At 46.0% G+C, this 23,417-nt stretch overlaps 1 protein-coding gene and 1 long non-coding RNA gene across 4 annotated transcripts in view; one reads left to right on the top strand and one right to left on the bottom strand.

Moving 5' to 3' along the window:
* The window catches only part of SLC22A3 (solute carrier family 22 member 3), a 93,881-nt gene extending 86,931 nt beyond the window's left edge, over window positions 1–6,950 (bottom strand). Inside the window, exon 1 of one of the 3 annotated variants that reach the window (XR_006337987.1) lies at window positions 6,393–6,947. Coding sequence is in view for 2 of the 3 variants with exons in the window: in XM_043888364.1 (XP_043744299.1) it covers window positions 6,393–6,824 (432 nt within the window). In the remaining variant the exon portion in view is untranslated. Of the gene's footprint in view, window positions 1–6,392 lie in introns of all 3 variants that reach the window. The other 2 variants (XM_043888364.1, XM_043888363.1) reach the window with 2 other exon arrangements.
* Window positions 6,689–14,321, top strand: LOC122684315. Its single transcript, XR_006337988.1, has 3 exons — window positions 6,689–6,825; window positions 12,172–12,336; window positions 14,298–14,321. It is a non-coding gene; the product is annotated as an uncharacterized LOC122684315 (long non-coding RNA).
* Window positions 14,322–23,417: the final 9,096 nt, after the last annotated feature.

Genomic DNA, 23,417 nt, shown 5'->3' with positions numbered 1-23,417 from the left:
TGGTGCAGCTGTGGGCACCTCGTTCCAAGAAAATATAGGGTTTTACTGTCAGCTGACCATCTCTGGAGACCCCCAAGCTTTCTGCAAGTACACCGCAGCACTTCATCAGATGAAGCGTGGGACTCCCGGTTGAGGAAAGGGCCAACGCTTCTGCCCCAAGGTCTGCAGAGTGTCTGGGGGAGCTGGCACTCGCTTTAACCACACATAGGCTGTTCCGCCCACGAGGATCTTGTCACGGTCCTCATGTGGTCTTGGGACCACCTGCAGGGGCTTTACATGTGTGTGAACAAGGATGATTCCTGAACACCACTCCCATCTTTTGAGTCCATGTCTGTGGGCGAGTCCCAGGGATACCTATCAGTCACTGCTCCCGGGATATGGGATGAATGGCTACAAATAAATAAGGATGAAGATGAGAGTGTGTGCACGTGCGACATCCTTCTCCTCGTGTATTCCTCTCAGGCGCCTCCTTGTCCCCGAGGCTGTGGTCAAGGTCAGTGCTCAGTCTGCTCTGACTCAGCCCCAGGCAATCGGAAGAAGGCATCCCTTCACCACACCTGTCACCACTCGCGGCCTTTTGCTATCTCAGGGCAAGTCTCTCTGCCAGGCCCTGAGCTCATGGGAGAAAGACTGTTAGCCATCTTCGTACACCAGCCTAGCTCAGTGCCTAGCATATGTTGTTATTCAGTTGCTAAGTCATGTCCGACTCTTTTGCGGCCCCACGGGCTGCGACTCTCCAGGATCCTCTGTCCATGGGATTCTCCAGGCAAGAATACTGGAGTGGGTTGCCTTTTTCTCCTCCAGGGGATCTCCCCAACCCAGGGATTGAACCTGTGTCTATTATGTCTCCTGCACTGGCAAAGTGGGTTCTTTACCACTGACCCACCAGGGAGGCCCACTCAGCATAGAGTAAATGCTAAATAGATTTCAATTGAGCTTCATTGGTAATCTAATAAATAAGTTGACAGAAGAAAGCAGGAAATGAGCTTTGGGGTTCTCATTTCTTTTGACTCTGGGGTTCAGATACACATCACTGCATGGATCTGCTTGGCCAATCTGTGGCCAATACCGAGCTGCAGACACCTAATGGGATGACTGCTCACTCATTAAGCTCAACCAACACACACACAAATGCCAAACACATAACAAACAAGTGAGACATCTGGGACACCAAAGGCTTCGGGGAGTGGAATTACCAGATATAAAATATAGAGTTGGGCTTCCTTCGTGGCTCAGATGGTAAAGAATCTGCCTGCCAATTCAGGAGACCCAGGTTTGATCCCTGGGTCGGGAAGATTCCCCTGGAGAAGGGAATGGGTACCCACTCCAGTATCCTAATCATATGTAAAACATTTAAAGGAACTGAAAAATGGAAACACAAAAATGAGCAAGCAATAAGAGGCTACCAATACATGACCAGGGATATGTGAAAGATAACAAATATGACTTTGATAAATGAAAAAGATAAGCTCTGAAATAAAAAACTTCAATGAACGTATTCAACAGCAGATTTGCTAAATAGAAACACTGATCTGACAGATAAGTCTGAAAAGCTATCTGAACCATCATACAGATACTGAAACGGGAAATATGAGACAAAGGTTAAGAGTCATAAAGGACAGATAAAGAAGGTCGAAATTAAGTCTAATTAGAATTTCAGAAGGAAAGAGTAGAAAACAAGAAATGAAGAGATAATGGTTGAGAATTTTCCAGAACCCACCAAAGAACTAAAATTTGAAGTTAAAGAAAATACAACTGGTTCATTCAACAGCTATTTACTGAGTGCCTACTATACTCCAGGGACCTTTTAGAAGCAATGGATAAATACAAAAAGTACCCACCGAGGCAGAACCCAAGAGAAAAGGACAGTTAGATTGACGACAGACGTCTCAAAAGAAAATGAGAGCTTCGAGGCGGAGCTCACATCCTGAAAGAGCTAAGGAAAAATAACTGGCAAAATACAACTATTTACCTGGCAGAACTACCTTTCAAGAATAATGGTGAAATAAAGTAATTTCCATAGAAACAAAAGTGGAGAACATTCGCCATCTAGAGATACAAACTAAATAAAAACGTTTTAAAGATGTACGTGGAAAAGAAGCAGGGAAAGTGAAACGGCATGGAATGATGAGTAGATAAAGGGCAAATGTGAACCAAACATACGTGATCTACACAAAACCCATAAATTATCAATGAAAAAACAAACCTAGAATACTGGCTGCTAATGCCTGTGACATAGGATCGACTGAATGAAAGTGTTTACGATCCTAAACTCTTTAGGAGAAGGCTGCAGTATTCAATGCAGACTCAGTTAAGTAATCTTGGTAAGATTTCAGGGGTAATCACTGAAAGAATTGAAATGAAGAATCTAAGTGCCACAACAAGGACCTACCATAGAGCGCAGGCAACTATATTCAATATCCTGTGACAGACTACAACGGAAAAGAATATGAAAAAGAATGTGAGTACACGCATAACAATCATTTGCTGTAGAGTAGAAATTCACTGTAAATTAAGTATACTCCAATAAAATAACTTTAAAAATATATAATGAAAACTAAAAAGAAATAAAAGGGGAGAAAGAGAAAATGAACAGTCATAGTCGATCCTTTGAAGTAATAATAAAATAGATGCTCTGGTGAGGTTGATTCAGCGAAAAAACCAGGGAAGGCACGCGTCATGTTAAAAACAATAGAAAAGTAAGATCTTTCCCAAGGGCCCAGAGCAAACGAGAAACTCAGCTCAGAATAAGCCGGGAGCCTGGCTAACCTCCACTCCCCAGTATTCGCAGCAGTGTGCCTCCACGTGGGTGGGACACCAAGGACCAGATGCGCATGGCTCTGATGTCTGAGGTTTTTTTGGGCTCCTGTCCTGGGATGGATGTGCAAGAAGCAGAGCAGAGACACGAGAAACACCAGGACAGCCCCCAAGATCAAAGCAGGCTCCGCTTTCTTCAGTGGGGCAGCCACTTCTTTCAAATGGACCTTCATGTTTTGTGTGTGGGAGAAAGAATAATCTAGAAAGGGAGATTCGATCTGTTTTTAATGGTGCTCTGAAGCCTTGTTCCTAGTGAGAGAGGAGCCCCGCCGCTCCATCCTCCACCAAGCAAGTATTTCAAAGTCTCAGCATCAGTTTCAAAGACTCACTCCCTGGGGAAGGAACTGAAATATTTGGGTGGCGAGGGCGTGGACTTGTCCACAACACATCACGCTTTCTTCCGCCCAATGTCTGGCAGCCAGATAAGGCTGAGATTCAGACATCAGAAAAGTCTGTGTTGAGGACCTTCAATGTAGGTGAAAAATCCACTGCATCTCCTTGAGCAGGATAAACAGGAGGCAGAGCTGGACCAAAACAGCCCGGCACTTGGCACTGACTTCTGACTTAACCCCTTGGCGCTTATTTCGCTTTGGAAGATGAAAAAAGGGGTGGCCGAGGTTTCAGTGCCCATTCTGCAGCGTTCATGCCGGGAGCACAGACAGCCATTCCCACGACAGGGAAGACAGCCGCCCCATCTGCATCGTATCATGTTCCCGACACCGCGAAACGAAACAAAATGACTCCACTGGTCAGTGGAGACCAGGATAGTAACTAAGTAAACAGGAGGTTCAGCAAGATTTCTTGCAGGTTCTGAAGGGTGAGCGACCCGGCATCGTGTTGCATGGACCTGTTCCAAGGACTCCAAGTGCCGCCTGGCCCAAAGGAGACTGAGTCACAATCAAGACCCCCTGGATCCAAACCCAACTTGGCTACATGGACGGTCTGGGATGCTAGCTGGTCCCTTCACTTTCTCTTGCCTTAGGCTCCCCTTCTGCAAAGCTGGGACAATGCTCTCTTCCCAGCAGTGGTACAAGGATTAAATATGACAGCCACAGGGGGTCATTCTGGAATCTGAGCTCCCCTTCCACCTTCTGAGCTCTCCCAATTCACCCTCCCTTTCCATGATTAATACATTCGAGTTTTAAGTCCTTGAAAACACACTGTGTACACTCTGTGAGTCAGAGATAGAACTACAGTTCCTTTCATCACTCTGATAGAATATGAAAAATAAGCCCAAATTGGATCACATGCAAAACCGAAGACAGCAGTGTATTAGCAGTGAAGAACTCTAAGAGGGAAGGAATTGTTCTAGATGCTGAGCCTCCTGAAAAGACAGAGGACTTCCTCTCGGGAATCAAAATATTAAAAATGAACTAGAATAAGCAAATAGTTTTGGACCAAAAGAAAATAAAGAATAATCTCTAACATATTTCCAAAACTTGTCAGAGGCCTTAAGAGAGGATTCTGGATAACATTTTACTTCTCCTGGAAGATTTTTGTCATTGTGCTGATCACACTGAGAATAGCCATCCAGTGATGTCACTGATGGTGCTGGTAGGACCACAAAGGGCTTAATCCAACCCCTGATACTGCAGATGAGAATGCTAAGCCCAGAGAGGTCAAGCAATCCACCCAAGCCACACAGCCACCTGGAGGCAGTCCCGGGTCCTGATGTGCAGTGCTCTCATCTTCCACAGTGCCTTTTCGAGCTTCAGAAGACTTCATAACCATCCCTCTTTTGAAATAACCCTGGAATGCTTGACACAAACCTGGAAGTCCAGATTAAGGTATCTGGGGTTAGAGATCGCAACATCTCTCCTCTCTGATGTGTGTGGGTCATGTGTTCAGGGGAACCCACTGCAGCGTATGTGCCTGTTGCTTTTAAGGGTCATTTCATTCTTCATTTAAGATTCATATTTTCAAAAGTCAGGTGTCTACTCTCCAAGGGGCATCTTCTGGTTTGCTCAGAAAGTAGCATTAAGCAGTCATGCTGGATGGAATAGAAGCAGCCACCTTGGATGTAACTCGAAGGAAGTATGGGTGATAACACCCTCTCCCACACCCATTCATTTCAAGGGTGAAATCCCTAACAACACCAGTCTATAAAGCAGTCCTGATAGTGACCCACGAATTAGGTAGAAATTAAAGTACCCCAGACACACGCTGATATGGCCTGACTGGGGTTTGATCTCTAGAGCTCTTAGCAGAGGACCTTACACAGCGTGTTCACACACAGAGCATGCATAACCTCAAAGATCGACAATCCCAACACCAGAGAGATGTGGTCACCAGGCCAAAGAACACTGTTAACAGGCAGAAGAGGCGCTGCAAACCCTGAAGCCAGTGTTTCCCCCATAATTCAAGGTGGTCCTTCAACACTCCTCATTGACAATCAATTAAAGACATCCCGCCCCCCCGCAAATTGCCTGGGCACATTCAATCATTTGTTAGAAATCCAACCAACCTGTGATTGCAGACAAAGTTCAATAAAACTGCTCATCCCATCCACCCGAGCTCAGTGGTTAGAAGAGCTGAGGTTAGAACAAACCAAGATAAAGATGCAAACTGCCAGCCTGGGGTTGAGACAGTCCTGCCGCCAAGGGAGAGGGCACCTAACCTGCAATGCCCTGCTTCCTTGTGAAAGTGAAGTCGCTCAGTCGTGTCAGACTCTTTGCCACCCAGATGTAGCCAAGAAGCCTGTGGGGACTGCCAGCACCAGCTACCCCAACCATGAGGAATGCCCCCGCCCGGCCCCCAGCAGCCACCCACAGTAAGTGGGGTCTTCACTCTGCATGCTTTGGGGGGGGGGGATTTTTTTTTTAATTGGAAACCTCAGCTTTCCCCACTTCTCTCAAATGTTGCTCTTTGCCCCAAAGGAGTTTTACCAAAATCATGCTGCCGGGATAGCCTCGACCTTTGTCCTTTTGCATTTCAGATAATCACATGGGTGGCGCTGCCTTCAAAATTGGATTTCTCCTTTCTTTTTTTGCCGGCTGGTGACTACCAGCCGGCGCGGACCTGTTTCGTGTCGCTCGCCCCAGACTCTGCGGTTCTCTACCCGCGTCCACCCTCTCCCTTCCGACTACTTGCTCACACACAGCTCAGAGATAACACGCATCCCATTGGATGCTCGGATCCCCGAGGAGGCGTGCGCGAAGCATCTTAGCCCTCGGCTTCTAGGGCAGTTTTCGTTCACCCACTCCTGCAACCAAAGCACCTCTCCATTAACACGGAATTCTCCAGGCCAGAATACTGGAGTGGGTAGCCTTTCCCTTCTCCAGGAGATCCTCCTAACCCAGGGATCGAACCTAGGTGTCGCGCATTGCAGGCGGATTCTTTACCAGCTGAGCCACCAGGGAAGCCCCGTTAACTCCCTAGCAGAGGGGTAAAAAGAAAAGCCACAACCCCGGGGCGAGCAGTTGCGACGCAGCCCTTCCGAGTGCACGATGAAGCTGGCGGGGGCCGGGAGGTAACCAACTGGTCTCAGCCTCCGCGCACCGTCCCGGCGGCCGGCTTGCTGGACTCCCGGCCTCCGCGGGGATTCGCGCGCCGCCCGCCGCCGCCGGGCCCCTTACCTCGCTGACGATGGTCGAGTGGGCCTGGACGTACCGCCAGCCGTCCCGGCACTGCACGAGCGGCGCGGAGCGGTTGGGGAAGGCGGCGAGCGGGTCGGCGCAGCTGAGCGCGCCGGGGGCGGCGCTGGCGTTGGCCGCCTCCAGGAGGTAGCGCTGGCAGCGGCCGTCGCCGCGGCCCTCGGGGGGCGCGGGGCCGGGGAGCGCGGGCGCCGTGCGGTTCCACTCCTCCTCGGGGCTCCAGCCGCAGCGCTCGGCCAGCGCGGCGGCGGTCGGCCCGCGGCACCAGTAGTGGTCGGGCCGGCTGCCCAGGAAGACCACGCCGACGAAGAGGAAGGCGAAGGTGACGCCCGTCAGGCACAGCAGCAGGAACACGCGCCGCTGGAAGCGCCCGAACTCGCCGGCCCGCTGCAGCGCCTCATCGAAGGACGGCATGGTGCGCCCGCCCGCCTTCCCCGAGCGCGTCTGCCCCCCGCCGCCCGGGGCCGCCGAGTGACCCGCCGGCCGACCGGCCGCCTCCTCCGCCCCGGCCGCCTCCCCCGCGCTCCCCGGCTCACGCCCCTGGGCGCAGCGCCAGCGGACGGCGCTCCTCGGGCCCCGGGGCCCCAGCCTCCCGCCCCCGGGGGCGTGGGGAGTGGGGGGGCCTCCGCGGAGGTCGGGGCCGCGCTCCCCCGGGGGTCGCCGCCGCGGGGCCGGGTGGGCGCGCGGCGGGGCCCGGGTGGCGCCGCCTGGCGGAGCGCCACCGCGCGCCGGGGACCTGGCCCAGGACTGCGAGTGACGCGCACAGCCTTCCCGGGCTGGCGCGCGGCTCCATTCGGTCCCTGCCAGCAGCCGGGTCCGCGGGCGGGCCTGGGTCGGGCTTCCAGACAAGAAAGTTCCAGGGCCACCTAACGACTCCCGGGCTCCCGGAACTCGGTTTCTTGAGGGTCCCGGCTGCAACCTGGGGGGGCGGGGGCGGGGGTCGGTGGGTGGAGGGGGAACCGAGGACGCCCGCGCTCCGGGTTCCACTCCTGTGCCCCGGGGAAGCCGAAGCCCCCCACCCCCTGGGCCTCGTCCCCTCGGAGCAGAGCCGCCCCGCGCGCCCCCCGACAGAACGGTCCCAGAACAGTGGACCGACTGCAGAACTTGGACTACTCGAGGTTAGATTCTTGGTGACATCTCAGATATTGTCCAACTTTCAAAAGGAGCAGCTGGGCAACCCACAGAGGCTGAGAGTCTTGTGCAGAATCCTGGAGTTCCAAGCGAGAAGGGACCTCGGACGCTTACAGGTTGCTTTAGCCGAGGCCTATTCTCTGCCTGAAATCGCCTGGAAAGCGTGCTTGCTGACCGGCTTGAATGGCTGTTTTTCATTTCCTGACGTTTCTCGCAAAGATTGGCAGAGCTGCGTCCGGTCTGGGGTCCGGGCCTCTGCTCTGCGCCCGGGCTGCTGGTCCGTCTGTCCGTGTCCGCGTCCGCGCTCCGATGCCTTCGCCGGGCGGGGTGGGAAGCCCCTTCTAGGCGGCAGCCTTCACGTGTGCTGACCACCCTACACTGTTAGCAGCTCCCACCTGCCCTGTCCTAGCTTCCCCCTTCTCGAGAAGTTTCCAGCTGTCTCCCCAGACCCCCACCCCAGCTATCCAAAAAGCGTTCTAGCTTAGATTTCTTTTCTCAGAGGGTAGAAAAACTGGTAGAGCGCAGGCTGACCTTTTTTTTTTTTTTTTTTTTTTTTAATCCAGAGCTGGGACGGGAGCCAGGCTGTCCGGTTCACCAGCTTGTGACCTTGGTCACCTTACTTGGCCAGCCCAGTCTTCTCATGTCAAATGAGACATCCTCTCCTGGGCTTGCTATGATGGTTGAACAAATTATTACATATGAAGTGCCAAGAAAGTGCCGGACCCCTACTGTACCTTTTCACAAGTTAGCTCGTAATCCTATTGTTCTTTGTTGCGGAGTCAATCCTGTCCATGGCTAGGGATGCCCTAAGGCTTCCGGGTACTGGGAAGGAGTAACCGCTTTGGTAGGGGCACACAGTCGGGGCTGAGCGAATGATCGCCCTGGCTCCCTTGACGGTTCTCTCATCCTTGTTAGCTGCTGAAGCATGTCTCTCACCCGATTAGCAATGACTTCTGTGCATGCATGTTTCACACTCCAAGGTGTAGTCTCTGTTATTGACTGCCCCCGACCCCAGACTCAGTCTTTCCTCCTCCCACCCAGCTCCACCTCCCAGCTTGCCTTTCGGTGTAACCATACCCCTGTCCTAGACTCCTAGATATCATCTCAACACCCCTCACTCTCCAGGCCTTTACTCCAACGTGCCATCCCCTCATCCCTGTTTACCATCCCTCCCCGCTTACACACACTTGTGCACATGTACAGACAAGCCCCCAGCACCCTTCCCTGCTTCATCTGTCTCCAAGGTGCTTATCACCATCTAACATGTGCATCTTTTTATTCCTTTGCTTTATTTATTTACTTTTGGCTGTGTCTTCCTTGCTGCATGCAGGCTTTCTCTAGTTGCAGAGTGGGATGGGAGCTACTCTCTAGTTGCCCAAGCTTCCCCTTGCCCTTGCAGTGGCTTCTCTTGTTGTGGAGCTGGGCTCTAGGGCGCGAGGGCTTCAGGAGGTGCGGCTCGTGGGCTCAGCAGTCGTTGCATACAGGCTCAGTTGCCCCAGGGCATGTGGAATCTTCCCGGACCAGGGATTGAACCTGTGTCTCCTGCGTTGGCAGGCAGATTCTTAATCCCTGGATCACCAGGGAAGTCCTACTGTATTTACTTGTTTTTCTCGTGTCCCCTGCCTAGGATGCAGGTTTCACGAGGGCAGAAAGTTCTGCTTTGTTCATTTCTATCTTGCGACCACCTAGAATATTGCTTGGTTCATAGTGGTTCTCTGTATATATTTGTGGAATACATGGATGCTTCCTGACACCACGCCTTAAACACACACACACACGTATGGCTTCCTCTCTTCTACTCGCCGCTGTCTTTGTTCACAGTGCTGCGGGGGCTCCTCACCCACAGCAGCTGTTCTGGGGGCCAGCCCGCCCTCCTCGCTGCCTTCCCACAGAGCAGCTCCGAGGTGCTGCCTTGAAGGGCTTGCCTTGTTTCTAAATTAAACACTCATTTCTCACCCTCCCTTTCAAGATCCCAACCTATATCCCTCACCAAGTTGTCCCCCCATGTGACAGCCAAACATAATACAACTTGCTAATCCTCAAATCCGTCCTTAACTTCCCTAAATCTGCGCCTGTTCACACAAAGTTTCTTCTTCCTGGCATTTCGCCCTTCCATCCTCACAGCTACGGCCCGACAAGGCCTGGGCAGAATGTCAGCACCCCCTCTGCTGAGTCCTCTGCAACCACCATACCTTCTTCCCTAAGTCACGTCTGTGCTCCGAACACGTCTAAGAACCTTCTTAAGAAATTTCACTACATTTTCCTTTGTATTGCCATTGTCAGGCTATTTTAATTTAATTTTTTAATTTATGTATTTATTTTAAATAAAGTAAGCTGAGCATTTGGACAAGCAGACCTAGAGAAGTTGCTAAGATCATGGACTTTGGAATGTTTGAATCCCACTTCTGCTGAGTTGAATGACCTTCAGTTCAGTTCAGCTCAGTCGCTCAGTCGTGTCCGACTCTTTGCGACCCCATGAACCGCAGCACACCAGGCCTCCCTGTCCATCACCAACTCCCGCAGTTCACCCAAACCCATGTCCATTGAGTCGGTGATGCCATCCAACCATCTCATCCTCTGTCGTCCCCTTCTCCTCCTGCCCTCAATCTTTCCCAGCATCAGGGTCTTTTCAAATGAGTCAGCTCTTTGCATCAGGTGGCCAAAGTATTGGAGTTTCAGCTTCAACATCAGTCCTTCCAATGAACACTCAGGACTGATCTCCTTTAGGATGGACTGGTTGGATCTCGTTGCAGTCCAAGGGACTCTCAAGAGTCTTCTCCAACACCACAGTTCAAAAGCATCAATTCTTCGGCACTCAGCTTTCTTTATAGTCCAATTCTCACATCCATACATGACCACTGGAAAAACCGTAGCCTTGACTAGACAGACCTTTATTGACAAAGTAAATGTCTCTGCTTTTTAATATGCTATCTAGGTTGGTCATAACTTTCCTTCCAAGGACTAAGCGTCTTTTAATTTCATGGCTGCAATCACCATCTGTAGTGATTTTGAAGCCCAGAAAAATAAAGTCAACCACTGTTTCCCCATCTATTTGCCATGAAGTGATGGGACTGGATGTCATGATCTTAGTTTTCTGAATGTTGAGTTTTAAGCCAACTTTTTCACTCTCCTCTTTCACTTTCATCAAGAAGCTCTTTAGTTCTTCGCTTTCTGCCGTAAGAGTGGTGTAATCTGCATATCTGAGGTTATTGATATTTCTCTCGGCAATCTTGATTCCAGCTTGTGCTTCCTCCTTGGGCAAGATATTTAGCCTTTTCTGTAAAATCGAGTAGTATGGAACCTTTACATTTTTAATGCAAATTACTTAGAACATGGTACAGAATCTGCTTGCAAGGCAGGAGATGCAGGAGACTCAGGTTTGATCCCTGGGTTGGGAAGATCCCCTGGAGAAAGAAATGGCAACCTACTCCAGTATTCTTGCCTGAAAACTCCCATGGACAGAGGAGCCTGGTGGGCTATAGTTCATGGAGTTGCAAAGAGTCAGACACAACTGAGTGAATAAAGCATGCTTAGCACATGATGAGTGCTATTAATATGTATAAGTTGGCTCTTAATAGAGTAATAAAAACCTCCACCCTTCCCAGAATTTGCAAATGTCCTGTAATTATGTCTTGTTCCTCTTCTTGTTATTGTTTAGTTGCCCAGTCGTGTCTGAATCTTTGTGACCTCATGGACTGCAGCACGCCAAGCCTCCCCGTCCCTCACCATTTCCCAAAGTTTGCCCAAGCTCACATCCATCGCATCAGTGATGCCATCCAGCCATCTCATCCTCTGATGCCCTCTTCTCCTTCTTCCCTCAGTCTTTCCCAGCATCAGGGACTTTTCTAATGAGTCATTTGTTCACATCAGATGGACCAGAATACTGGAGCTTCAGCTTCAGTATCAGTCCTTCTGGTGAATAATCAGAGTTGATCTCCCTTAAGATTGACCAGTTTGATCTTGCAGTCCAAGGGGCTTTCGGGTGTCTTCTCCAGTACCATAGTTCGAATGCATCAATTGTTTGGCCGTCTGCCTTTGTTTGTTATATCTTAGATGTGCAGCTATGAAGAACTAAGACTTCTAGACACAGATGCAGTCTCCGTCACATGCCTTCATGTCCTGTCCTTGTCACCCCCGCATCCTCCCAGGGCAGCTACCGGACCCTTTCTCTGGAGGGTGGGCCTGGGGGAGAGTCGTGCAGGCCCTAGGAGAGGGCTCAGGACTGCTGGGCAGGGAGTCGTGGGGTCTCAGATCCCAGCAGGGGCGGGGGTGGGTAGTGTGGGAGGTGAGGGGCAGGAAGATGGGAGGGGGCATGGGCTTCAGGTGGGTACACCCGCTTGGCCCTAGGGGAGAGGAAGGCAGAGTGTGGCCCCCTTTATTAAAGGTTCAGTCCCTCTCTTGTCCAAGTACAGCTGTTATGAAGTTGTTACTCATCTCATCCATGTTTTAACCCTTTTTATACCTGGGTACTACAAACATCAACACAGGGGTCCCCTGCGCTTCAGAAGTTTGTTTTATGAAAGAATTACATCAGCACCTGTTTTTTCCTAACCAAAGGAAATCAAAGAGGATTTTCGCTTTTATAATGAAAGATGAAAATTGAAAATAGCATTCGGTGTTTGTTTTGCAGTGAGTCGTTCAAGAAGCAGTGTGCACCCCAGCAGGGAGAGTGGCCCTGCCCAGCGCCTACACCCAGAAACTACATGCAGTGTCTCACCTTCAGGGCGGCATAGGTTTGAATTGCCTGTGAGCATCTGTGCTTCATCTCTGTTTATTTTCTGCGTCTGTTACCCAGGTGTGTCCTAAGGTGACTGCTTCTTTGCTTTTCCACACTTCAGCTTTGCAGAGGTTTCATGGGCAAGCTCTACCTTTGGAGAATGGGGGGAACCTGCATAGTACTTGGGATGCTTTGAAATTTACATGAATGATACCATACTCTGTATTTTTCTGTCACTTCCCTTTTTTATTCCACATTATATTTTTGAGACCTCTAAATCTTGATAAATATGGATCTAGCTCATTTACTGCTATGTATTATTCAATTGAATGGCTGTACTACAATATCCCAGAGACACTCAGCTCATTTTTAATTTTTCATAGTTATAAATGATATGGCAGTGAAGCTGTCATGCATGTTCCCTTGGCAAGAACTGATCTAAAGTAAATGCCTACAAGCAGACTGTCAAGACCACCAGTTCAGTTGTCATTCAGTCATGTCTGACTCTTTCTGACCCCATGGACTGCAGCATGCCAGGCTTCCCTGTCCATTACTAACTCCCGGAGCCTACTCAAAAGTCCATTGTGTTGGTGATGCCATCCGACCATCTCATCCTCTGTCGTCCCCTTCTCCTCCCGCCTTCAATCTTTCCCAGCATCAGGTCTTTTCCAATGAGTCAGTTCTTCGCAACAAGTGGCCAAAGTGTTGGAGCTTCAGCTTCAACATCAGTCCTTCCAATGAATATTCAGGACTGATTTCCTGTAGGATGGACTGGTTGGATCCCTTTGCAGTCCAAAGGACTCTCAAGAGTTTTCTCCAACACCACAGTTCAAAAGCGTCAATTCTTCGGCGCTTAGCTTTTATAGTCCAACTCTCACATCCATATGTGACTACTGGAAAAAGCATAGCTTTGACTATATGGATCTTTGTTGGCAAAGTAATGTCTCTGCTTTTTTATATGCTATCTAGGTTGGTCATAGCTTTTCTTCCAAGGAGCAACTGTCTTTTAATTTCATGGCTGCAGTCACCATCTGCAGTGATTTTGGAGCCCCCCAAAATAAAGTCTGACACTGTTTCCACTGTTTCCCCATCTATTTGCCATGAAGTGATGGGACCAGATGCCATGATCTTAGTTTTCTAAATGTGGAGCTTTAAGCCAACTTTTTCACTCTCCTCTTTCACTTTCATCAAGAGGCTCTTTAGTTCTTCTTCACTTTCTGCCTTAAGGGTGGTGTCATCTGCATATCTGAGGTTACTGATATTTCTCCTGGCAATTGTGATTCCAGCTTGTGCTTCATCCAGCCCGGCATTTCGCGTAATGTACTCTGCATATAAGTTAAATAAGCAGGGTGACAATATATAGCCTTGGAGTACTCCTTTCCCGATTTGGAACCAGACTGTTGTTCCACGTCCAGTTCTAACTGTTGCGTCAGGACCATAGTATGTACCTATTTTGAGCTTCACCAGAGGTCGCCAAATTGCTTTCAGTGGGTGGCCCCAATTCATGTCTCATCAGCAACCTCTGAGATCATCCACATCCATGCTAACACACTTGCTCGTTACCCTCAAGGGCAGTAGCAGATACTCTGGGCTTAAAACGCAGTGCCGTTGTTCTGATTTACACACTACTAATTTGGTCAGACTGAGCACGTTTGCATCGAATCCCGTGGGCAGAGGAGCCTGGTGGGCTACCGTCCATGGGGTTGCAAGAGTCGCACATAAGTGAAAGCAGCTTAGCACTTGGCATTCATCATTTAGGTTTGTCTTCTGTGAGTCACTTCTCATATCCTCTGCCTGTGTTCTCTTTGTTACTTGCTTTTTCTTACTGAAGTTTTTGAAAATTACTTGTTTATTTGTTTGCTTTGCTTCTTTGTCAGCTATGTATTATGTTCTATCTCTTTAGTCCGTGGCTTGTCTGTTTTGTTTAAATTGGTATAATTAGAAGAAAAGCTATGACAAACCTAGACAGCAAATAAAAAGCAGAGACATCACTTTGCTGACAAAGGGCCCTGTAGACAAAGCTATTCTTTTTTTTCCAGTACTCATGTATAGATGTGAGATTTGGACCGTAAACAAGGCTGAGTGCTGAAGAACTGATGGTTTTGAATTGTGGTGCTGGAGAAAACTCTTGAGAGTTTTGGACTGCAACGAGATCAAACCAGTCCATCCTAAAGAAAATCAATCCAGAATATTCATTGGAAGGACTGATGCTGATGCTGAAGCTGAAGCCCCAGTACTTTGACCACCTGATGTGGCGAACTGACTCATTGGAAATGACCCTGATGCTGGGAAAGATTGAGGGCAGGAGGAGAAGGGGATGAGAGAGGATGAGATGGTTGGATGGTTGGATCACTGACTCAAAGGACATGAGTTTGAGCAAACTCTGGGAGACAGTGAAGGACAGGGGAACCTGGCGTGCTGCCATTCATGGGGTCGCAAAGAGTCAGACACGACTTAGCAACTGAACAACAAATAATTGCTCTGCAATGCTGCGTTAGGTTCTGCTGTGCAGTGAGTGAGTTGGCTATCTGTAGAAATATGTCCCCTCCCTCTTGGATTGTGGCTTGTCCTTTCACTGTGTTTGTTGTGTCCTGGTGACTACAAGTTTAAATTCTGATGTAGTACCATGTGTCAATTTGTTTTATAGCTTCTGCTTTTTGCATCTTCCAAAAAGAAAAAAAAAATGCATGAAAGAGTTTCTGGGCTCTTTGTTCTTTTTTACCACTCTACATGTCTACCTCCGTGACAGTATTTTACTATTAATCACAATAGTTCTGTAACATTTCTTAGTATTTGGGAGGACAAGTCTCGTCCCTTCTCTGCCCTTACTTTGTTCCTTTTCAGAGTCATCTTGGCAATTTGGGATTTTTTTTTCTTCTGTATAAATTTTATCCTTTATTAAGTTCCATAGAAATTCAATTGGGATTTTGATGTAAAATTATGTGTGCATTTTATTTCTCCCATTACTCTGTAGATTTATGAGAGAAAAGCCAAATCATGTTTCTCTTTCTATCTTAAAACAATGATATCTGTTTTATATCTGCACTGTCCAATAAGGTACCATTAGCCATATGTGGCTATTTGCATTTAAATTAAAATTAAGTGAAATGAAAGGCTCTGTTCTTAACGAGCCACAATTCAAGTACTCAATAACCAGTGCACGGTTGGTGACTGCAATATTGGACTATGATGATCAAGAACATTTCCAGCAATACAGAAAATTCTGTTGGACGGAGCTGGTCCAGACATGTGTGCATGCATGCTAAGTGGCTTCCGCTGTGTCCAACTCTTTTCGACCCTTTGGACTGTAGCCCACCAGGCTCTTTTGTCCATGGGATTCTCCAAGCAAGAATACTGGAGTGGGTTGCCATTTCTTTCTCCAGGAGATCTTACTGACCCAGGGATCGAACCAGTGTCTCTTAGGTCTCCTGCATTGGCAGACGGGTTCTAGGGCCACCTGGGAAGCCCATTCCAGACATAGTGGCCCATAAATGATTATTGAATAGGACCAACAATAATCTATTGGCCCACAACTCTTAGCTTTTGTTAAACATACAGACTTTAACTCTTTTTGAAAAGTTAATTGTTGGGGTTTATTTACCTAAAATTTTATAGTGGGTATGTTTAAAATCACATTTAGGAATGGATATACCAGATTATTAGTGTTTATTCACCACATATTGAGTTACCAAAATACGTCACAATGACATTTGTGCTTTTTGTAGAGCACAAAAAAAGACTGGTTTCCTTGGGAATGTTACAATAAATCTTGAAATAAAACTTTTGAAAACAATCCACTGACAGAAAATTTGGCAAGTGACTCGAGGCGTGTGCTCAAGCCTAAAGGGGAAAAACTAGAAATCATATTTTCTTTTCGTTTTTTAACAAATGGGTACGAATATTTAAAACACTTTCATTCTTACCTTATTTGGAATGGAGTTGCTATTTGTTGGGCTTCCCAGGTGGCATGGTGGTAAAAAAATCCTCCTGCTAATGCAGGAGATGCAAGAGACGTGGGTTCGATCCCTGGGTGAGGAAAATCCCATGGAATAGGAAAAGGCAACCCACTCCAATATCTTTTTTTAATTTTTATTTTTTTAGATTATGAAAGTATGATAACACATTTACAGGAGATTTGGAAAATACAGAACAAAGTTACGTATAGTTCCACTATGTATTACAATTTTTTTTTAGGTAGATCAATTAAGAATTTTTAGTTGGACTTTTAATATCAAACTCTCAAAACTTAATATAATGAATATACAGAGAGGTATAAGAATAAAGTAGACCTGGAAAGCACTGTGAACCAATTCAACATAATTAAGATTTATATAATTTTCACACAACAGTAGGATTACAAATTCTATTCAAGTTCCCATAGGCTGTAAACTAGGAGACACTGGAATATATCCAGGGACATAAAACAAGGTACAAAAATTTCATGGTCTAAAGTTATTGAAATCGTGCAGAGTTTGTTCTCTTATCACTGTGGAATTATGTTAGAAATCAATATCAAAAGATATTTTAAAATAGCCCACATGTTTTCAAATGCCATATGATATTTACCAAGAGAGATCTTTGACTCAGCCATTGAAAGCCTCAACAAAGTTAGAAAACTCAAAAAAGCAGAGCGGGTGATTGCAGAGGAGAAAGCATTTAAATTAGAAAGAATCTAAACGATAATACTAAAGATACTTTAAACAATATCCCATGTATTTGGAAATTAAACGTCCGCTTTTAAGTGATGGATGTTTCTTTTTTTTTTTTTTTTTTTATTTATTTTTTTTTCCAGTGGGTTTTGTCATACATTGATATGAGTCAGCCATGGATTTACATGTATTCCCAATCCCGATCCCCCCTCCCACCTCCCTCTCCACCCGATTCCTCTGGGTCTTCCCAGTGCACCAGGCCGGAGCACTTGTCTCATGCATCCCACCTGGGCTGGTGATCTGTTTCACCATAGATAGTATACATGCTGTTCTTTTGAAATATCCCACCCTCACATTCTCCCACAAAGTTCAAAAGTCTGTTCTGTATTTCTGTGTCTCTTTTTCTGTTTTGCATATAGGGTTATCGTTATCACCTTTCTAAATTCCATATATATGTGTTAGTATGCTGTAATGTTCTTTATCTTTCTGGCTTACTTCACTCTGTATAATGGGCTCCAGCTTCATCCATCTCATTAGGACTGGTTCAAATGGATGTTTCTAAGAAACCATAACAAGGAAAATTAGAAATATCGGTAATAGAATAAAAACGAGAACAGAGTTTACCAGAATTTGTTGCATGTAGTTGAAGCTGCTCAGTGCAATTAAATACAATGTCAACTCCAGTATTCTTGCCTGGAAACGTCCATGGCCAAAAGAGCCTGGTGGACTACAGTCCATGGGGTTGCAAAGAGTCGGACACAACTGAGCGACTGAGCGCGCGCGCGCGCGCACACACACACACACACACACACACACAGCTATTTGTTACTTTAGTGTGTGAATGTAGTAAAAAACCACAAGGCACTTCCATTGTCATATGGCAGAACACCAGAACCTAATGTTGATTTAGACTGACCAATATTCATTTCTTTCCCTGACCCATTCTCTCTCTAGTTGACTACAATTTGGACTTCCCTAGAGAAAGCTTCTAGTTTGGGAGACAATATCACAGTGACTATTGTCCTTTGGCAATAGATGCTCTCTGTACTTAAAGTACCTAGGATCTTGGACTTGAAGTCATCTTTGGAGAAGATGGTAGCCATGAAGAAATACTAAATAGAGCTAAAAATATTCCAGAGTTGAATTTTGGCCAGGCAGAAAAACCCAATGAAGCCTAAGATATTTGAGAGTTCATATTTACTCTCCAGACAGATACAAAAGCAAGTCCTTTGCCCGGTTCCTTCCAACACTTGTTTTGTGCCACTTTAAGTGCAAAGTGAAGCATGTTATCTCTCTTGAAAACCTTTCCATCACATATGGTTAGGCCAGGAATGGTAAATGGGTTTCTTCTGTCCCACTCCTGTCATCGGGCAGGAGCCATCCAGAGCACCATGCTGAGGGTACCTTTGAGGTGGGGAGGAGGTCAGATCATAACTGACTAGGAGTGGAGGTGGAGGAAAGGGGAAACGAGCTCCAGGGCAAAAGATGGGTCGTCTTCTGTCATCCGTGTAGCTCGGGAAGTGCCAGGCTGACATGATATTCTCCGTGGGTCTCCAGAATTCTTAGGACATCTATTGCTTTGGGGATTTGGCCACTATGCTATTAAGTGCTAAAATATTTAGCACTTAAACTAAACTTAGCTTAAACTAAACTAAACTTAAACTAAAATTAGCAGTTTCTGCAATTGGACCTCATTCTGGATGAAACTATCTTTCAGGGAGGACCCTTCAGCCCTGTGGTGAAGGTCCCCCCAAGCACAGCATTCAGAAGCCATCCACGTTTCTGACTCAGTACCACTGTCCACAAACCACAGTAATGCCATCATCACTTTGGAGAAGGCAGTTTTGGGAGATTTTCAGGCACCGATTAAAATCTGAGTGACATTTAATTTAAACTGAACTTAAATTAAATATCCCTGGTGGCTCAGACGGTAAAGAATTCACCTGCATTGCGGGAGACCTGCATTCAAACCCTGGGTCAGGAGGATCCCCTGGAGAAGAGAATGGCAACCCACTCCAGTATTCTTGCCTGGAGAACCCCCATGGATGGAGGAGCCTGGTGGGATTGTGACTACACACACACACAGACACACACACACACACACACATAGTTGAACTTAGAAACTGGAGAATAACACATTCACTGAAAATGATGTTATATTGACATAGTTACTGAAATGGAGTAGTGCTCACATGTTCTGTAAAAGAAACAGCTTTCAAAGGCTGCATTTGATAGCAATGCCTCCCGTAAATGGTAAAGGAGGCCTGTTTATGTGTTTGTCAACCTGTTTCAGATTTACTGCAGACCAATGTGTGATCTTACTGGTCATGAATTGTCTGCTTCTCAAGACACAGACACCCCCAAGGTGAATTCAACAATATGGGAACTGGTCTATATCCCATTCAAGGAGACCCGTCCACCAGTCACACACTGGATGTCATGGCAATGCCAGATTAATAGAAAAGTTTCTAAATGCTTACTTCCAATTTTTGCATTTTTTGGATTGCAGGCCGGGGACAATCCACATACCAGCTTTAATAGTGCATTCTGTGCAATCCTGTTTTTTGTACAATAATGTACATCTCCAGGAGAATTCTTTATTGTACCCCAGGCACAAACAGATGCTGTAACACTGTAGGTAATGAACGATTTCCAGAGCCTGGGCTTGAAAGATGGTCTGGAGACATGAGCCCTGTGTTCGCAGAGTCACAGAAAGGGGCTCTGAGTACTCAGCTGATTTTGTGTCTGAGAGGTTTTCTATTTGTGGGTTTCTTTCCTTTTGGAATTACCTTTTGTTTGTATTTTTCAAGTTACAGATGTCTACTTTCCCAGGGTATACTGGAGTCAAAGAGTTCTGGTTGGGCCAATAATTTATTTCTAAAAGTACAATGAAATTAAGATAATTAGACTATTTCCTGGCTGTAAAATGCAATGAGTTTAAGCTCTCTTTTCCTTTAAGTAAAAAAATAAAATGTATAAATTACAGTAACCCAGGTCATATTTCAGTTCAGTTCAGTCGCTCAGTCGTGTCCGACTCTTTGTGACCCCATGAATCACAGCACGCCAGGCCTCCCTGTCCATCACAAACTCCCAGAGTTTACTCAAACTCATGCCCATCGAGTCAGTGATGCCATCCAGCCATCTCATCCTCTGTTGTCCCCTTCTCCTCCTGCCCCCAATCCCTCCCAGCATCAGGGTCTTTTCCAATGAGTCAACTCTTCGCATGAGGTGGCCAAAGTATTGGAGCTTCAGCTTCAGCATCAGTCCTTCCAATGAACACCCAGGACTGATCTTCAGGATGGACTGGTTGGATCTCCTTGCAGTCCAAGGGACTCTCAAGAGTCTTCTCCAACACCACAGTTCAAAAGCATCAATTTTTCAGTGCTCAGCTTTCTTCACAGTCCAACTCTCACATCCATACATGACCACTGGAAAAACCATAGCCTTGACCAGATGGACCTTTGTTGGCAAAGTAATGTCTCTGCTTTTTAATATGCCATCTAAGTTGGTCATAACTTTCCTTCCAAGGAGTAAGCGTCTTTTAAGGTCATATTTAGTGCAGTTATATATATATATATATATATGTATATCTGTGTATAGATATACATGAATTGATATCTATGTATATATGTATTGTTGGCATTTATTTGTCAAGTCACGTCTGACTCTTTTGCAATCCCATAGACTGTAGCTCACCAGGCTCCTCTGTCCATGGGCTTCCCCAGACAAGAATAATGGAGTGGGTTACCATTTCATTCTCCAAGGTATCTTCCTGACCCAGGGATTGAACTCACATCCCTTACGTCTCTTGCATTGGCAGGAGGGTTCTTTACCACTGAGTCACCCGGGAAACCATATATATGTATACATGTGTGTGCATGCTAAGTTGTTTCAGTCGTGTCCAACTCTGTGTGACCCCGTGGACTGTAGCCCACCAGACTCCTCTGTCCAAGGGATTCTCCAGGAAAGAATATTGGAGTGGGTTGCCATGCCCTCCTGCAGGGGATCTTCCTGACCCAGGGATGGAACTCATGTCCCTCACATGTCTTGCATTAACAGGCTGGTTCTTTACCACTAACTACCAGGGAAGCCATATATATGTATCTATGCACACTGGTTTTTTTTTTTTTTTAAATGGTCTGCTTAAATTATTTTATTACTAATAAATCACAGACAGACTCTATAGACTCCTCTGTCCATGGAATTCTCCAGGCAAGAATACTGGAATGGGTATACACTGGTTTTCTAATGCAAATTGTAGAATGCTGGCAGACAGAATATTCACTGTCATGAGATTTTAAAACTATGTCTTAAACATGAAAAGGTGAAAGTGCTCTGAAAAATTCAAAATGAACACTTTCTAAAATGTGGCTCAAAGGGATAGTATAAAGAGAACAAGACTACCTACTAGGAAATGTTGATGTAAATAGCAATGTTATACGGGCCGCTAGACAGGAGTACATTTGTCTTCTTATTGAATTAATTAATTTTTCTGTCTTTTTTATTGAATTAATTGTGGTCTAGATGATTTTACCATTTATCTTGAGTATTGTGTTTGGAAGGCTATATTTTAGACATGCTATAAATAGTAGCAGAAAAGGCCAGGCAGAAGAGAAGGCGTTTGTAGATAAGAAATGAGTACAAGCAGCAAAATGGGGAGAGAATAGTAACTCTGTGTTCCATTTTCATATTTAGATGTCTTAGGCTGTGGAATTCAGAGTCTAAATTCTAATCCCAAATTTACAGTGAGATAAAAGTATGTGGCACTTACCTATTTTTCCTAAAAACAGAATAGAATGCTTTAGCTTTCCCCATTTCTGGTAGTTCACATCCCCCTGCTGAGAACGGGGGTCTCTCTCTATGTCCACAGGGGCAACCCTGTCACCTTTCTTGGTTCTCAAGAGCCTAGGGTGATGACAAGCACACCTAAGCACCGTAACGTCTCCTCCTCCAGAAGCAGAAGCTCCCCACTTAAGCTCCTGGGAGGCAGGCGGATCCCTCATTCCATTCACACCATCTAACTCCACATCCGATCTATGCTCACCCCTGACACTCAGAGTCTCCGTTAACATTCACAGAATAGAACTCCACTGTGTGTCTTCCTGTTATATCCCTTTTACTCCTCAGAACGATGCTAATAGGGTCCATCATCCTTTACAGATGGGAAAACGAAGACTTGGAAAGGTTAACATCACTCATCCAAACATCCCACAAGTTTAAGTGGTTTATGGGAAATTCAGACCATGTCTGCTCTTCTGGACCATCTGCAGGCCGGAGTCCTCATTCTCCACAGGGATGCTGTCCTTGAATTTTCTTTTGTCCTCTTCCCATGACTTTTCTGTGAGTGCAAGATACGTCTCCTTTTTGTGCTAGGGTTTGGTTTTTGTCTGTTTTTAATAAAACCATCTTATGCTTTCTATGACAATCTCTATATAATACTTTTGACATAGGGGTCCCATAGGGCCTTTTTAACTAAAAAAATTTCAGAAGTCATATAGTCTAATTTCCTTATTTTGCAGTCAAGTAATTAAGAACCAAGGCGATCAAGTAACTCATCTAAAATGAGTTCATTCAGTTTATAACACCAATAGGTCCAGGAGCCAGGCTGAAACATGTTATTAAACACTGACTCAGATTAATTTTTAAAGTTGTCATTTCATATATTATTCTTTTGGCTATAAGTATAGTATAGCCTAGAAATTTAAAAGAAAATTTACTTTTATATATCTTTATATCTTTACTTATATCTATCTTTACTTTTTTATATCAAAATTAAAGGGATTTTTATAAATACAAAACCTGCTCAGTCTTCACTCAAATAACAATATAAGTTACATATTTTATAGTGAAGAATGGAAGATTTTGTTGCAAAAACTGAGGTGTTTTTTTTTAGCTTTGTTAACACTGGAAGAGCAATATGATCTAATAATTCTAAAGCATTATTCTTGTGTGGGGGTGGGAGATAACTGGTCAAACTCATGTAAGCCCTCTGAGTTAACAGTATCTTGCCAATGTCAGTTTTTGGGTTTGGAAAATATACCATGATTATGTAGGAGATGATTATTAAGGAAACTGGGTGAAGGATATATAGAATCTGTACTATTTTTCAACTTCTTGTGAGTCTTAAACTGTTTCCAAAAAAATTATTTAAGAAACAAAAGTAATGCTATATTGATTGCTATGACAACCAGCTTTGAAAGCGTGTGCCCCAAAGACCATGACCTTGAGCTCCTCCCTTCAAGGGCAAGATAGTCCTTGCACTCCAAGCCCAGCCCCACCCCCTGGCCCAGCGCCATCCTCAGCCTCCCAGTTGCACGGAGGCAGCTCTTGGAACCAGCTTTAGAACTCAGGGGGTTCGGGAGAGTTTTATGGCTGGGCTGAGAGTCGATGGGGACACACTCCTGGGATCCAGGAAACCAACTTACAAGGGTCCTCTCGGAGCCCCCCCACCACCTGTAAATGGGAGATTGTGTGCCTGCCGTTTGAGTGTGTCCTTGGGTTTAGTACTGA

This window comes from Cervus elaphus, chromosome 26 (assembly GCF_910594005.1).
Source record: "Cervus elaphus chromosome 26, mCerEla1.1, whole genome shotgun sequence".
Lineage (NCBI taxonomy): Eukaryota > Metazoa > Chordata > Mammalia > Artiodactyla > Cervidae > Cervus > Cervus elaphus.
This window is presented reverse-complemented; position numbering and strand designations above follow the sequence as displayed.